This window comes from Manis pentadactyla, chromosome 8 (assembly GCF_030020395.1).
Source record: "Manis pentadactyla isolate mManPen7 chromosome 8, mManPen7.hap1, whole genome shotgun sequence".
Classification (NCBI taxonomy): Eukaryota; Metazoa; Chordata; class Mammalia; order Pholidota; family Manidae; genus Manis; species Manis pentadactyla.
Window position 1 is genome coordinate 47,711,371 of NC_080026.1, and position 17,577 is coordinate 47,728,947.

At 45.4% G+C, this 17,577-nt stretch overlaps 1 protein-coding gene and 1 pseudogene across 2 annotated transcripts in view; one reads left to right on the forward strand and one right to left on the reverse strand.

The window, feature by feature from the left end:
* Positions 1–384: 384 nt before the first annotated feature.
* LOC118924542 (ribonucleoside-diphosphate reductase subunit M2-like) lies at positions 385–1,541 on the reverse strand (annotated as a pseudogene).
* Positions 1,542–13,028: 11,487 nt separating this feature from the next.
* TRIM67 (tripartite motif containing 67) overlaps positions 13,029–17,577 on the forward strand; it is a 57,333-nt gene continuing 52,784 nt past the window's right edge. For both annotated transcript variants that reach the window (XM_036909416.2, XM_036909417.2), the window contains exon 1: positions 13,029–14,092. In XM_036909416.2, the coding sequence (XP_036765311.1) occupies positions 13,043–14,092 (1,050 nt within the window). In that variant the 5' untranslated portion in view covers positions 13,029–13,042. The remainder of the gene's footprint in view (positions 14,093–17,577) is intronic.

The window sequence follows — 17,577 nt, forward strand, 5'->3', positions numbered from 1 at the left end:
CAAAGCTGACATCCTCCACCAGCCTGTGGTAATAACTGACAGTTTATCCTGCTGGAGACTGAATCCCCCCACTTTGACCCCAAGATTGCTGCTGCTAAGAGGCATGGTGAAGTCATGTGCAGCCAGCCTGTTTGCCTAAACAAAGCACAGATAAGATCTTTCTCAGGAATCCCACTAGTTTTTGTCTATGCTTTCATTCTAGATAAGATTGCTAGCATCATTAATAAACAAGATTGGTTTTGAGGTAGCTACACAGCTTAAAGATGCCATTAACGAACATTAGAGACAATGCACGGTGTGGCTGGTTGATACACTTCAAGCAGCTGATTTTTTTCTTTTGCTGAGAAGAAAAAAAAATCAGCAAAGAGCGCATCTTCAGTTCACTTAGAAGTCAGCATCCAAGGTAAAAGAATTCTCTGTTGGGCTTGACACCACTCCTATCCTCCTATACTTGCCTACTCTCTTCTCAAAGAAGTTAGTCTTCACTTCCAGGGAGATAGTCTCCATAAAGTCAAAAGGATTTTCTACTCTAAAAACCTTGCTAAAATCCAGCTCCAGCATAAGTCTGTCTGCCACGAATTCAATATACTACTTCATTAAAGTACAATTCACCCCAGTGAGCTTTACTGGCAAGGCCTCTGTGAGGAACTCCTGTTCTATCCTAACAGAATTGATGATGATTTCTTTCACTCTCGGCTCCAAAGGTTTGTGTAGCAGGTGTTTAAACATCGGGCAGGCAAAGTCACAGTGTAAACCTTTATCTCTGCTAATAAGTTCATTGGAAAATGTGAGACCAGGCACGAGTCCTTGATTCTTGAGCCAGAATATTGATGCAAAAGAACCAGAAAAGAAGATTCCTTCCACCGTAGCAAAGGCTACCACACGTTCTCCACAGGTAGCCTCTTTGTCTCCAATCCAAGGCAAAGCCCAATCTGCCTTCTTCTTTACACAAGGCATCATCTCAATGGCATTGAAGAGAAATTTCCTTTCTTTGGAGTCCTTAATGTAAGTGTCAATGAGGAGACTAAACATTTCAGAACGTATGTTTTCCATGGCAATTTGGAAGCCATAGAAACAGAGGGCTTCTGTAATCTGAACTTCTTGGCTAAAACACTCCACCAAGTTTTCATTTACTATGCCATCACTTGTTGCAAAGAAAGCCAGAACATGAGATATAAAATATCTCTCCTCAAGCTCTAGGGCTTCCCAGTGCTGAATGTCCTTAGAGAGACCACCTCCTCAGCTGCCCAAAAGGAAGCCTCCATTTTCTTATACATCTGCCAAATATCATGGTATTCGATAAGAAAGATGACAAAACGGCAAAGGTTTTTCTTAGTAGTGGTTCATCCTCCATGCTGGGGGGCAAGTATCTTAGTTTTTGGCTCGGGGGAGTCCTGGAAGATCCTCCTGGTGGTCTTGCTGGACAGCACGCGGGGGCATGTTCTCTTTGCCAGGCTCAGTCCCTTCAGGGGCAACAGCTGGACCTGCTGCTGATGCTGTAGGTCCACGACGGTGGTGAGCGGGATGCAGACAGAGAGCATGGCGGCATTGGGCAGATCCGGTAGGTGAAGTGGAGTGCAGGTCAGGCTGATGGTAATTTATTAACTGCCAATTAAGTGTTCTCTCAGTCATTTCCCTCACCCTCCATTCTCTCCTCCCTGGGTTTAACTCAAGTTCTGGAGGGCTTTCCATTGTGAGAGTGTGTGTCTGTGTAGAGGCACTAAGCATCTGCTCTTTAGTAATTGTTACCCTCACACATATTGGCATCTGCTGAGGTCTCTGGTTTCCAGACCACTTTTGGTCATACAGTTCTTTTAGATTCCAACAAAAAGGCTATTTTAAGTTTGCTAGTTTCCCAGTAGGGTAGATCAGAGCCACAAGAAGCCACACACACAAAAAGTTCTGGTGCTTCTGAAGCACTCACAGGGAGTGCAAGTGAGATAGAGCATGGAAGTGGGACAGGGCTCATGTCATCTATATGCTGTTCTTCCTCTTCTTCCAGTCCCTTAATCAATTAAGTAACTTTGTAACCAAGACAAGAGATAGAACTACAGAGTGTAAATAAACCAATGTGGATAAAGAATACTGAGATTTGTATCAACACAGTCATCAAAATAACCCTATTCTTAAGACAGAACTTCAAAGGAATTATGAATCACCTGTATACATCATGCCTTATGCTGACCCCTACCCAAAAGGGTCTATAAAACCCCAAACCCTAAACCCTTATACACACCTCCTCTTTGAGGTTATCCATACTTCTGTCTGAATGTATGCTATCTTTTATCAAATAAACTTTCTTGTTTCATAAGTCCCTTGCACTTGTCTCTGAACTCTTTTTCTTGGTAAAGACAAGAACTCACCAACCTCCACCTCTGGTGGTAAATCTTTGTAACTTTGCAATTTCACTCAGCTTTCCAGTCTCAATGCAATCCTTTTCTCTCTCCCTGTTTTATTTATTTCAGACCAGTAATGAAGCAGAAGTTCTCAGAACACAATCTCACTCCATACAGTGCTCTGCAGCTCCCCCAAATTCTGGGGTGATAGGAATATAATTCCCACACCGTGCAGGTCAAGTGGACAGTGGACACCAGGTGGCCCTGGTTTCAGGAGTTGGCAAGGGATATTGCCTTATGTGAGGTAAGAGTTCAATGAACTTTTCTTTTCTTCCTCCATTCTTCCTTCCTCTCTACTGTCTGCATAGCTGCTGACATTCACTTCTACTCTTGCTTTGATGAACTCCTTCCTTGCTGGTACTTGTTTGACCTGATTGAGAATTCCTTCCTGATCAGAGTCAAGAGCCCTCCCCCGTCTGGGTTGAAGTCTTGCCTAGTATACAGGGAAGGACCTCCTCAGACGCAGCTGCCCAGCAGCACAAGGACCGATCTGAGCTGCCTTTTACCATCTGTCTGGACACAACAATTTCAGGTGTACTGCCTTTCCACCCACCTGGGCCCTCCACAAAGCTTGCAGATTTTTTTCTACTCCCAGAAACTGGCTTTCCTCTACTTTCAGATTCCCTGAGCTGCATGAAGTGTCTGTTAACCATCCCTTCCCATGAAGCCAGTATGGAGACAGGGACTGTGCCACCTTTCTACTGACACACCAGTGTCTCAGGCCTTCAGCTCATCTAACTCTGTATCCTCTTCTCCTAAGGGGGGTTTTGTTTGGTTGGTTTTTATTTTTTCCTGGGGCAGAAAAAACATTCTAACTGATGTTACAGTTTTCTAAAACTTGTATGACAAAAGTTACATGTACTGAGTTGCTTCGAGCTCAAGAGATTTTTATACTCAAATTTTGAAAATTAACTTTTTTCTCTTAAAATATTATGTTTGCCATGAGCTCAAAAAACTTATTTGGGAGACCTATTTAACTCTCTTCTTTCTATTTCTATTATGACCATTACCCCTTTGCAATTGATACAGAATTTCAATAAGAGGATCTTGAGATAAACAGAAATAACTGAAAAAAAATATTGAGAGTATTTGATTAAAATATCAAAGTATTATCCAGTTACATGTATCTAAACGATGTACAAGAGCATTATTTGGTCATAATTACTTAGCATTGTTTCACTAAAAGCTTTAAAATCAATGCTCTTAATCCTTAATCTTCACATAGTGTAAATACTTAAAGGTCTCTCTTTGTTTCCTTTGTTTTTAGAAAAACCCTTGTTCTTCATTATTAGAGAGTTCATTACTTCTGTGTTCCTTGCTCTGTGAGGTCTGTCTTAGGGATTAAGCTTCCCTGGAGCAGACTGTAGTTTTCCTAAATACTACACCCATTTCCTGATGGATTGGTTCTGATAGCTCTTCTATATTCCCTTCTGCCTCAATCAAAATATGTGGCTCACTTTCCACACTGTCTTCAAATATATACATATATACTATACTCCAGGCAACATAGTCTCCTGGTGGGGTATCTATTCACTAATATCTATTGAGAGTCAACCAAATAACATATTGGGAGGCAGAAAAGTAAGAGTAATAATAGCCGATGCTTGTGGAGGATTACATCTGCCCACTTTTCTTCATGCTTTATAGGCATTACCTCACTCAGTTGTCCCAATCCTTTGAGGTAAATACTGCTATTATCTCCATTTTACAGCTGAGGAACCCAAGTTTCTGAGAGGTTAAGCATCTTGCCACATTTTCCCAGGGAGAGCCAAGATTCCAACCCACGTAGTCCAGCTCCACCTCCCACACTAATTTCCATACCACCTCAGAACCCAGGAAGTTTGCCAAATTTCTACAGAAACCGGAGGGACCCTTAGGTAGAAATGAGTCAAACATAATTGATATTAAGAACTATAGTCCACATAAGTGCATAGTGACTTCCCTACCATAAAGTACTGCTTTTGGCTACTGAATTGGATCGTGACATGGTTCTGAGTGGTCTCCAGCACTTTGCCACAGAGAAGATGCCCCACCTGGGAGCCTGTGTGACCATCCTCTTGGTGGTATATCCTTGTAGTGATGCCAGGGTTCTTGTTTGCTGAGTTGAAGAATGAACTTAGCTATCTTGTCAATGGGTTTCAGTCCAGGGCAAGTTCGCTATGCATTCAGTGTGACCAAAGAAAATGACAGCAAAACGTTCTTGGGGTGAAAGGGTTATACCCAGGTTTATTTCCAGGTAGCAGGTCAGTCACTAGAATCCCATTCACTCAGAGCAAGTCTGCAGGCAGCAAGCCAGTCTCTGTCTCTGGGCCCCTCTGTCTGCACAGTCACCCCACACAGCTGTCTTCTGGGCCACTCTGCACAGTCGTCCAGTACAGTTGTCCTCTGGGCCTCTGTCCTCGGTGCTGCCACCACTCCAGCCTCTGCTCTGCTCTCCAGCAGCCTTGAGGCCCTGCCACCGTGTCATGCCCAGAGCACTGGGCAGATCTCTTTTTATAGAGTCAACTTACTCACAGGTGTGCAGTGGGTTAGTCATCCAGGACCAGGTGAGAATCCTAGCCACAGGAACTCTCATTTTATCCACACTCCATGCCTCTAGGATTCTCTCCTCTCAATCTATGTGCGCTTAGTCCTCTGCAATGGTCCCTGTGCAAGGAATCTCGAACATTGTTCTCCAGCCTCTCCAGCAAAAAGTCTTGCAGGCACACAGGCCGGACACGTGGCTCTGTCTCTGACCTCTGCCTCTTCGGTCTTAATGGCTGGAACTGCTGCTCTGGTTTCAGCTGTTGCCATAGCTCCAGTAAGATCATATTTGGCTTCCCATCTAATTTCCTTCCATCTACTCTTGCCCGTATCAAATCAACCCACATCTAGGTCCTTGTAACCCTCACAGGGCCCTGTAAATTCTTCTTGTGAGTAACAGGTCTTATTTCTTTCTGGATTCTCATTGCTTCTGCCTCTCCTAAGTCTGCTACTGTACGTGTCACCTCATTTATGGGCTGCCCTAAGTGAGGGGAAAGAATGGCCACTAGAGACCCAAAGGGACATAGGAGCTGTTTGAAGTACAGTATTTCTCATCCCAGTAGTAAAAATCTCTTCATCTGGGTTATAATTCTCTGGACTATAGGTGGCATTTCTTATGCCTAGCTCTCGGAGCACCTGTTGGAGCTCAGCATGTCTGCCATCTAACAGGAGAGGCAGATCACCCAGATTGAGCCACACAGCACAAAGTGCAGCCATAAGCCAATAGAGGAGGGAGTGACTCCCTGGGGTCTGATGTGCATTTTGCAATTGCTGCCTCAAGGCAGGCTGCACTGTCAGGGAAGACAGCTTTCACATCTCTGATCCTGACAGAACAATTCCATCCACCCCTAAGTCCCACAGATGCAGGAGCCAAGCTGATATAGACTTGGAGGGCTTCTGCCTCAACCCAGAGCCCAAATCCACCATCTCAGCCTGAGTATAGGGGTGGACCATAGAGTGCTGTATGACCTGGGAAGGGGGCTGCTCCTCTCCTTGGGGAACTTTCAGCTGCTGGGTTTTTATTTTTTTTATAACCACTGGGCATCCTTTCAATACAGGAGGCGCCAGTGCCTCCGGCACCACCCCTTCATCCTTCCCCAGCTCCTCCATTTCTGGGACTGATGGCACCTTTCTCTTCCCTCCCCCGAGTGCCTCCTCTGCTACAATCTTTACCTTTTCTACTGTGCCTCACAGCAATGCTACCTTTGTCTTCAGAAGGTCTCTTATCTTCAGTTCAATGCTTCGCAGCTGATGTTCTTGTGCCACCTCCGCCTGTGCTTCAATCAGTTCATCCTTTTCCTTGATGGCCTCTTCCTCCTTCAGAACACCTGGCAGTGCTGCCGTCTCTTCTCCAATGGCACCTTGCTGTTGGCGCTCTTGTGCTGCATCCTCCCACATCAAGGCCATTCCTTCCTCAGGGAATCCACAGAGGTTTGCAGCTTGTGTTCTCATGCGGCCATTCGACTGAGGGAGAGGGAACCAAGCAGGAAATATAAGTTAAACACCAAGACAATCAAGTATGAGTAAAGGATATTAAGAGAAGATGCATGCTCTTTAAAAAGAGAACAAAATTCAACTGGGTAAATTTTACAGATCTTATTTATTGGCTGTATTCAATTATTCATGAATCAGGAAGCATCCCATCTAGCAGGTAGAAAGGAGCTCCAAGGATCTGAACAAAACAAAAGACTTTTTATAGGCAGAAGGGAGTGAAACAAGGAAATTATACTAGAGAAAAAGACAAATTGGTTTTTGCAAGGTTATTTTCTTTTGGGGGATGGCAAGGGCCTGTCGTACAGATGACCTAACTGGTGCAATCAGGTGATTCCTGATTGACTGGTTTAAGATTCCATTTCTGGGAAAGCTGAAACTGTAATTAAGTCTCAGTCTTGTCACATGGGATTTAGCAGAAGGAACTCCATTTGGGGCCCATTGTCTTGTTTTAACAACACACACATGCACACACACTCCAAAGAACCAAAGCAAAATAACCTGTTTGAAACTGAGAATTGAAAGGAGAAAATTTCAAAGTGGATTTGTTGATACATTCTACAGAAAAAAAATTATTTCCCCTGGAACTAAGCTTTTCAGGGAAGGTCACAGGGATGGATATTCCAACAGACAGTTGGTTCACAAAAATGGATAATTTAGTAGGAACCAGGCAATGGTGGAGGAAACAACATGATAGACACAATCCCAGTCCCTGAAGAACTTCTTGTCTAGAGGAGAGAGAAACATAAAAATCACAGGTAGTGATAGGGCTATAGGGGAATAATACAGGGTGCTTCCAGGAACATATTAGAGGTGCACCCAAACTGGGGGTGATGGTGGCCTGAGAGAGAGAGAACTGCATGTCTGCTGGCCCTGTGTGAGGACAGAGGATATGCAATTCTGCATTCTTGTGCTCTCCAGTCTAACCACCAATAACTGAAAGCTGGGAGGGAAGTCCCTACTGGCAGCTGTGGCTTAAAGTAAAATGCTTTGAACTTGAAGTCAGACCAGTTCTAGGTTCACCATTACAAGTTGTAAGACCTTCAGTTTTCTCCTCCCAATTTCCTTGTCTGTAAAATGGAAATGATAAAATATTTCCATGATTTTAAGTGATTGCAAGATGAATGTCTATTTAATAAGAAATTTTCAAGGTAAAGCTAAGGAGAGGAGAAGTCTCTGTCAATGGCACTATACTTCCTGATTTTAGCCACATAAAAATGTGAAAATACATACATCAAAAAATGCATACTTCCTGGGATTATTTGTGAAGATTAAATGAGGTTATATAGGAGAATATAATTTCACACTGTGCTATGTACTGAATGTCTACTCTCTGCCTACACTCGCACAATATACTCAAGTTCATATATTAAAATCCTAACCCCCAATATGATAGTAGCAGGAGGAAGGCTTTTGGGAGGTGATTAGGTCATGAGTGCAATTAGTGTCCTTATAAGAAAAGACATGATAGCTTGCTCTCCCTTCCTCCTCTCCAATGGGGGAAGAAGAGAAGGAGAAGGTGGTGGTCTGCAAAAGAGGAAGGGTGCTTTCACCATATAGGGGGTCTGCTGGTGCCTTGGTCTTAGACTTCCTAGACTCTAGAATGCTGAGAAGTAAATTTGGTTGTTCCAGCCACCCCATCCATGACATTTTTATTATAGAGGCCTAAGCAAACAAAGACAGACTGTCAAGTGCTACAATGCAATTATTACTTGTCTCATTCTCTACATGGCCCAGACTTTAATGATATACTCGAAAAGATGGGTTTGTTTTTTCAATCTTGGGATCAAATTTCTTCATGAGAGCCACTTTAATTGTAGAATAGTTGATATACAATATTATGTTGATTTCAGGTGTACAGCATAGTGATTCAGCAGTTATAACATTATGAAATGCTCACTGTGTTGTGTAGTTACCTATTGTCAACACACAAAGACATTACAATAATATTGACTATATTCCCTATGTTATACTTTTCATCCCAGTAACTGATTTATTTTATAATTGGAAGTTTATACCTTTTTATTCCCTTCATCTATTCTGCCCAACCCTCCCCCACTTCCCCTCATGGTAATCGCCAGTTTGTTCTCTGTGTTTTGAGTCTATTTGTGTTTTGTTTGATTGTTTGTCCTTTGTTTTATTTTTTAGATTCCACATACAAATGAAATAATAATTTGTCTTTCTCCCTCTGATTTATTTCACTCAGCATAGTGCCCTCAAGTTCATCCATGTTGTCAGAATGGAAAGCTCTCCTTCCTCTTTTATGGCTGAGTCATATTCTATTGTATATAGGTAACACCTCTTCTTTATCCATTCATCTGTCAACAGACACCTAGGTTGCTTCCAAATCTTGGTTTCTGCAAATAAGGCTTCAATAAGCATAGGGGTGCATCTATCTTTCCAAATTAGTGATTTTTTTTTCTTTGGGTAAATTCCCAGAGGTGGAATTGCTAGGTTGTATGGTATTTCTATTTTTAATTTTTAAAATAACCTCCATACTGTTTTTCATAGTGGCTGCCACAATTTATATTCCCACCAAGAGTGCACGAGGGTTCCTTTTCTCAGTATCCTTGCCAACACTTAATTCTTGTCTTTTTGATACTAGCCATTCTGACTAGTGTGAGTGGATATCTCATTGTGGTTTTGATTTGCATTTCCCTGCTGATTAGTGATGTTAAGCATATTTTCATGGGTCTGTTGGCCATCTGTATGTCTTCTTTGGAAAAATGTCTATTCGGGTCCTCTGCCCATTTTTTGGATTATTTCTTTGTTTGCTGTTGAGATGTATGAGTCTTTATATATTTTGGATATTAACCCCTTGTTGGCTATATTACTTGCAAATATATTCTCCTTTCAGAGGTCACCTTTTCATTTTGTTGATGGATTCCTTTGCTATGCAGAAACTTTTCAGTTTGATGTAGTCCCAATTGTTGATTTTTGCTTTTGTTTACCTTGCCTGGGAAGGCATATCCAGAAAAAAATTGTTAATGCCAGTGTTTGAGAGTTTACTGCCTACTTTTTTTTTTAGGAGTTTTATGGTTTGGGGTCTTATATTTAATATATTTTGAATTTACTTTTGTGTATGGTGTAAGACAGTGATACAATTTCATTCTTTTGCATGGAGCTATCTAGTTTTCCCAACACCATTTATTGAAGGAACTATCTTTTCCCCATTGCATGCTCTTGCCTTTGTTGTATATTAATTGACCATATAAGCATGGGTTTATATCTGTACTCTCAATTCTGTTCCATTGATCTGTGTGTCTATTTTTGTGCCAGTACCATACTGTTTTGATTACTATAGCTTTGTGCTATAGCTTGAAATCAGACAGTGTGGTACCTATGAGTGTAATTTTTATCAAATGAGGTATATTATTCTTGAAAACTAATACACAGAGACTTTTATAAGCAAAAATAAATTTAAAGTTCAATAAATTCTACCCTTAGATTTTATAATAGAAATAAATAGGATCACAGAATTAAAATGCCTTTTTATATACATGTGGCACATGGTACCATTGGCACAGAAAGAGGACTTTTATAGATTATGCTGACAATTGTTAGTAATTATGGTTATATATAGTGAAGTACTGGGACTGGCTGTGTGACCTAGGCTCAGACAAAGCAGCTGTAGGATGCTAGCTTACAGATGCCTCAGCAAGCAGTAAAGGCCAAGCTGATTTAGGTTGTGGAATTGGGGTGGTGGGAATGGAAGGCATGGGAGAAATGCATAGATGTAGAATTCTGATGTATTAGTGAGTTTCTTGCCCATGGGAAACAAAATCATGCTCAGCCCCAGTGACAATATTGCTGGAATTAGAGGTCCTATGTACAGAGAAAGGTTTACATACCCCTCCAAAAGCCCTTCCCACCTCCCAGCAGTTTGCCTTGGTCTAAAAATGACAATGCAGAGTAGGTCTCAGGCATATGACTGGTAGTCAAGGGGCAGGCCTGTTCATAGTAGAATCAGAAGTAGTCACCTTGCAGCCACCAGGAGGCTTGGCTGGGCTGGGCTAGGGTGACTGATGACACTGTTATAATCAAAAGAAATACGCCTATAGGTAGATTCTATCACATACCTACCTATACTTATGCCCCATCTTTGACAGGACACTGTAGTGACTTTCTCAAAGGCTTATCAAGGCATTGCAGGCAGGGTCCACCTCATTGTGACTTTATCTGCAGAAGACAGATGAGGACAGGGTTGTCACATCTCCCAAGGGGTGGGAGGGTAATACTGATGCATGGTTAAATAATTGTTCTAAGCTCCTGGTAGCTGAGGGGAGGTCAAGTCAGAACTCTCAGCTCTGGGATGCTCTGTGGGGCACTAGGTTGGCCTGCTCTTCAGCCTTAAGACAAATTGGAAGCAAGCTGCTCAGAAGCGAGCAAAGCTGAACTGAAGAGTCATGGACTTTAAAGCAGGAAGTAGGGTATGCAATTTGTACTTAGGATTATTTTGCTTAGTTCTCACAAATACGTATTACTATAATCCTCATTACAGTAATGAGGGTCAAAGAAAGCATAAACAAGCTGCTCAGGGTGAGGCTGATCAGTAAAGGAGCCCAGAGTCCCAGCCGGAGTCTTGACTTACTGACTACTGGACCTTACTGACTACTGTCTGGAGTGCCTCGCTCCGCCCCCAGGGCTCTACCTGAGAGTCGCCGGGTTCCCTGCGCACCAAGCGGCAGCCTGGCTGCAGCTCTCTCACGCCCTGACCTGCCCGCCCTCACCGGTGACTGGCTGACGAATGCCTTGCTTTGTGGCGTCTGTCTTGTCTTTGTTTGGAGTACTGGAAAATCTGAGAACAGGGAAGCCGTGACTTCAATATTCATATCGTTTTTAAACAATTTCCTAGTTGATTAGTCTGCTTCTTACAACGTGGCAGTTTCGTGGGCAGACGCTGCTGCGCTGTAGCCCTTCCCTCTGCCGGCCCCCACCCACAATGCCCTGACACCTCCATCCCCACATTCTTCCCTCTACATAGAGAACAGCCGAGCAGACGAACCAGCCCGGTCGGGGGGAGGCTGTTCCCGCAGCGCTAGGCTGGAGCTGCAGAATGTAGCGATTTTCCCATTCATAAAAGTACCACCCCCAGCCGCAGTCTTCTCGCCCACCCTGCACAGCCCCATAGGTGGCAGGGCAGGACTGGGTTTGGGATGCTGGGTTCCGATGCGGAGGGGCCTAAGTGGCGCGTTTCGCCAGGAAATTCCATTTTATAAATCCCATCTAGTGTCCTCGCTCAGTCTGTGTAGACGACTGACACCCATCGCAAATGAGCACTCTTGGGTCTTGGCTGAAAGGAAGAGACGAAACGGTTTGTGGTTCAATCTGTAAATAAAACCTCACACTTTGATTTCAGGCTGTCCGGCATTTAGTGATGTGCATTTTCTGTTCTATCACAGATTTCAGAAGCGACTGCAAACCACGCCACCCATCCATTTGTAAACAACTGGCTTTTTAAGTCTTTGTTTTTACCGTTTTATGGTGGTGGGTGGGGGCGCGGGAGTAGGCAGGGGAGACGATAGCAGGGGAGGGGCGAGACAGGACGTTGTACTAATTCAAGACGCAATCTCCATCCAAATAATAGGCTGTTATTAACAATGATCCTTTCTGCAAAACCCTTAAAATTGCGCCTTGATTCCCCTAGCAGCAGGAGGAGAGCCCTTATTCGCTGAGCTGACGCCTCCCCCCTACCCCTCCCCCCGTCCTCCTCCCCACTACTCTGCTCTGGAAATTACAACTCCTCAGCGCGCGGCGCCGAGAGGCGGCGGCGGCGGCGGGAGGAGTACGGGGGGATTCCCGAGCCAGCTGGGCCCTCGCCCTCCGCCAGCCGGCTGCAGCGTCTCGCGGCCAAGGTCAGAGGCGCCGCCGGAGCCGCAGCTGCGAACCAAAGAAGCGGATCAATACTGGCAGCGAGGAGAAAGCTCCGGAGCGCGTTCAGCCGGTGGCAGCAGCAGCCACTACGGAGGAGGGCAAGCGGAGGTCTCCGGGCTCCGCCGGGAGAGTCGGGACAGAGCGATCCGGCAGGTGCAGGCCCTGAGTCCACGCGCATCCAGCCGCGGCTCCTCCTTCTGCGCGCGGGAGCTGTCCGCCACCTTGTGGTGCTGAACTCAGCCCCGAGGCCAAGCGGCCTGTTCACCCGTCTTCTCACCTGCCGGTAGCCCCGATTGGGGGCGGCGTAGGGCCAAGGGGGCGCCTGAGCTGCCCACTGGAGCCGAGGGGCTGAAACAGGAAAGCTAGCGAACCACAGCCTGGCCGCTGATCCTGATGTGGAGCGGAGACGTGCGCTGCAACCGGCGGCGGCGCTAGTGCTGATTCATCACCTAAAGCGCCTCGCAGGCCACCGCGAGCGCTGCCTACAGGCTCGGGACTCTGGCCGCAGGTTGAAGCCTCTGGTACAGGAGCCTCGCTGGCAGAAGGTGAGGACCCCTCCCTTCTCTAGCCCGAAATCGTCTCAGGGCGGTGGCCTCGGGACAGAGAGGGGTGTGCCTGCGGGTTGTGAAGTAGTCATGCCTGTGTGATGCCCCCTCCTCCAGTCTCTCCAGTGCTAACTAAGCTTGTTCCCTGCCGCCGGTCTCCGGAGCTTGGGCCATTCCACCCCCTTCCTGAAAAGTCGCTCTGCCTGTGCCGTGATGGAGGAAGAGCTGAAGTGCCCCGTGTGCGGCTCCCTGTTTCGGGAGCCCATCATCTTGCCCTGTTCCCACAACGTTTGTCTGCCTTGTGCTCGTACCATCGCTGTGCAGACCCCGGACAGTGAGCAGCACCTACCCCAGCCGCTCCTGCACTCCCGGGGTTCGGGGCTGCCTGTGGGCACTGCCGCCGTGCTCCCTCTGGACCATGACGCTGCGGCTGGTCCGGCCTGCAGCGGAGGGATCGTGAGCTCAGCTGGCGGCCTGGGCGGGGGTGCGGGAAGCGGCGCGGACCACGCGGACAAGCTGAGCTTGTACAGCGAGACCGACAGCGGTTATGGCTCCTACACCTCGAGCCTCAAATCCCCCAACGGGGTTCGGGTGCTACCCATGGTGCCCGCGCCCCCCGGCTCCTCCACCGCTGCGGCCCGGGGTGCCGCCTGCTCCTCGCTGACTTCGTCCTCCTCAAGCTCCATCACGTGTCCACAGTGCCACCGAAGCGCCTCCCTGGACCACCGCGGCCTCCGCGGCTTCCAGCGCAACCGGCTGCTCGAGGCCATAGTGCAGCGGTACCATCAGGGCCGCGGGGCAATGCAAGGGGCGTCTGCAGCCGCTGCTGTGGCCATCTGCCAGTTGTGCGACCGCACTCCGCCCGAGCCTGCCGCCACGCTCTGCGAGCAGTGCGACGTGCTCTACTGCGCTACCTGCCAGGTCAAGTGCCATCCATCCCGGGGACCCTTTGCTAAGCATCGGCTGGTGCAGCCGCCGCCGCCACCGCCGTCTGCGCCCGCCGAGACAGCCTCTGCTTTTCCAGGCGCGTCCCAGGGCGCCCCCAGCGGAAGCGGCGGCTGCAAGAGCCCGGGGGGCGCCAGGGCAGGAGCAGCCGGGGTCAGCGCGACCCGTAAATTCCCTACATGCCCCGAACACGACATGGAGAACTACAGCACGTACTGCCTCAGTTGCCGAACCCCAGTGTGCTACGTGTGCCTAGAAGAGGGCCGGCACAGCAAGCACGAGGTGAAGCCGCTGGGGGCCATGTGGAAACAGCACAAGGTGAGCGCCCGCTGGGCAGACGCGGGGGCACGGATGCAAAGAAGAGGGTGGGAGGATTTGGGCCCTTGGCCTTTTCCTTGGAGTTGGCGGCTGGCCAGAGGGTCAAGCAGGAATGACCTCATTAATTTATTCATTCATTCATTCCCTCATCGGTGAACTGACTTAAATGAATCCAGATACTCTGATCTGGGTATTGGAGACAGGAAGGACATGGAAAGATGACATACTGGGTCCCCTGCCCCAAGTTTTTAAGATTCTACACAAAGGGCACCTGGAATGCAGAAGCAAAGGCTTTTTTACTCCCAGAGTTGACTATTAAGTTATCTTGATGGCTTCTCCAGATTTGTGGCATCCAGGGCCTCTTTGTTCCCCCTAAAAACATTTTTTTTCTCAGTGCAAGTGCAACCAAATGCACACAGGAAAAATGGCTGATGTCTTCCCCTGCTCAGTTAATCTTCTCTAAAGGCAGGACGGTTTCTGTCCCAGCCTGTGGTGAAGGAATACACTATTTCTTCTAAAGCAGAACTCCAAGCAGCTTCTAGAAATTTTCCTACTCTCTCAACTAGTCACCAGCACATTCTACCCCTAGAATACCTGTCAGCACAGGGGGACGATATAATTCCTCAAGCCTTATTTGGGTGTGTGCCCTTTTAGGAAGAGAGCATTGTTTCCCCCTAGAGACCTCTGCTAGGGATTCTGCTACTTCCAGCAGTGGAACTGTGGTGGAGTCCAAAGTAAGCTCTTAGTAGGGCAACCGGGCACACTTCCATCTGCAAGCTGCCCCAGGCCTTCTTTCCCAAAGGACTTGCCAAATAGGAACAGAACAACCTCCAAAGGCAACTGGCACTGACTTGTGGCTGCCAATGTGTCCTCCTATCTGACAGCGGGAGAAAGAGAGAAGTCTTCAAAATCAGGTCAGGCCCTTATCAGGCCCCAAGGCAAGAATAGGGCCAGTTCTTCTAACATTCACTTTAATTTCCTATCAAAAGCCAAGCTGAACAACTGGACTCATCAGTGCCTGAGGTCAATGAGTCAGGCCCAACAAAGTTAGAGTCCCTTGTTCAAAGATGAAAATCACATCTTCAAATTTGGACACCTACCATTCAGTGTCCTCTTTCCAGTAAATTCTTACCCCCCAAAGAGGCAGGAGGTCTCCAAATCATCCACCAGGGAATATGTGTTCTGACTGAAGAAGAAAGACACAGGAAAATAATGCAATTTGCCATGGTTATCTTGTATCACCAATTGGAAATGGTCAAAAAGAGGAGTATAGCTAAGAGAAGAAGGGACCTGCCATTATTTATAATTTACAATATATAGTTATATATGCTTTCATCTGCTACAATGTGCATATTATTGTTGTAATTTATCATTTTCAAATAAAAAAATTAGAAAAAAATGGGGAACACTTTAGAAATCCATCTTGGAAAGGGAAATATGCATGGTAGGTGAGAAAGGCAATCTAAGTCAAATTCCTAATTCTAGAGCAGTGGTTCTCATTTGGGGACAATTTTGCTCCCCTTCAGGACATCTGGCAATGTCTGAAGACATAATGTCAGGACATTAGGCAATGTCATACCTGGGGGCACTACTGGCATCTAATAGGTAGAGGCCCCAAAGGCTGCTAGCCATCCTATGGTGCTCAGGAAAACCCCCCAAAACAACTATCTGGCCCCAAGTATCAATAGTGCCTCTGCAGAGAAACCCTATTGTACTGTTACATAGACCTGGACTCAAATATCAGGCTATGTAGTTCACTTGCTGTAAGCATTTGGGTGCACCTTTTACCCCACTGAGTAATAATACTAACTCAGACAATTGTTGTAAGGAGTAGATGTAAATACAGTATGTTTAGCCTCTAGCACAGGACCTGACTCATGGTCACCAATACATATTATTTACTATTTTTATAATCCTAATACTTAAGACCACTAGACTTGCAGAAAGATACAGGGCGGCAGCAAAGTGTGCTCATTTTGACATCAGTGAGTTTGTCACCTGGAGAAAACATGAGCTGGTAACTTTTGGTACTGTTTATACTGAATCCTAAAATAGCTTTGCATTCAATGGGAAAGTCTGCCTAGAGTTAGTTTTCATTCATATGCTTTTGCTGAATATGCCTCCCAGCATTTTTAGCCACCTTGCTCATTTCATCTTTCACGTAAGAGACATCCTTTTACAAATAAAATCTTTAGCAAAGAGGCTGTCCCACTGACAAGAAGTAGAGGTTCACATTCAGATTTCATGAGCTGTTAAATTTTCACAGTGCAGAACAAATTCTTTTACAAAAAAATTCCTTTACAGAAAAGCTAGAACAAATTCTGGATGTTGCCACCTAAATCTTTACATTTAGAGAATGGAAACCAAAATGAGTTGAGATGAGAGTCTGCAATCTTAAAAGAGATAAGCTTCTTATGAGGAAAGGTTTGTTGGATAATGAGCTATGGTTTTAAGAGCCAAAGTCATGCATCCTTGACGTGGTGTCAAGAGCAGTTTTATAACATTCCTATCTTCAACCAACAATGCAAAGGTATGAGGAAATATGGAAAGCATATGTAATATTTGCTCAATAGAGTGGGACAGTTATCTGTGGGAAACATGACTATGAAGAATCTAGTGTCTCAATTTTATATTTCATGCCACTGCTTCAAGCAACTAAGATATCCTCCTGAATCCAGAAAGAATGCTATGAGAGACTTTTGTGTAAATCTGTTTTCATGAATGAATAGAAGTTCTGCTGTTCTCTTCCAGCAGATGCTGTTTTACTACAGAAAGAAATTATTGAGTGCTTACCATGAATATCTCAGCTTGGGGCTGGTGATCAAAAGAACAGATAAACCAAGGCTCCTGGTCGAGCATTTGTTTGGTCTTGCTTTGTGAGCAGGCATCTAGGCCGCTGCTGTGAGCTGTGAGGGTGACTGCTTCTGAATGATAAACTAGGACACTAGATTTCACACTCCCGCTGTAGTGGCTTAAGTTCTTTTTTTTTTTTTTTTAAATAATTATTTTTTATTGAAGGGTAGTTGACGCACAGTATTACATTACATTAGTTTCAAGTGTACAACACAGTGATAAAACATTTATATACATAATTCTAGGTTCCAGCTATCACCCTACCAAGCTGTTACAATATCTTTTTTTTTTTTAATAATTATTTTTTATTGAAGGGTAGTTGACGCACAGTATTACATTATATTAGTTTCAAGTGTACAACACAGTGGTAGAACATTTATATACATAATTCTAGGTTCCAGCTATCACCCTACCAAGCTGTTGCAATATCTTGACTATATTCCTTATGCTATACATTACATCCCGGTTACTTATTTATTTTACCATTGGAAGACTGTCCTTTTTTTTTTTTTTTTTTTTTTTTGTGAGGGCATCTCTCATATTTATTGATCAAATGGTTGTTAACGACAATAAAATTCTGTATAGGGGAGTCAATGCTCAATGCACAATCATTAATCCACCCCAAGCCTAAT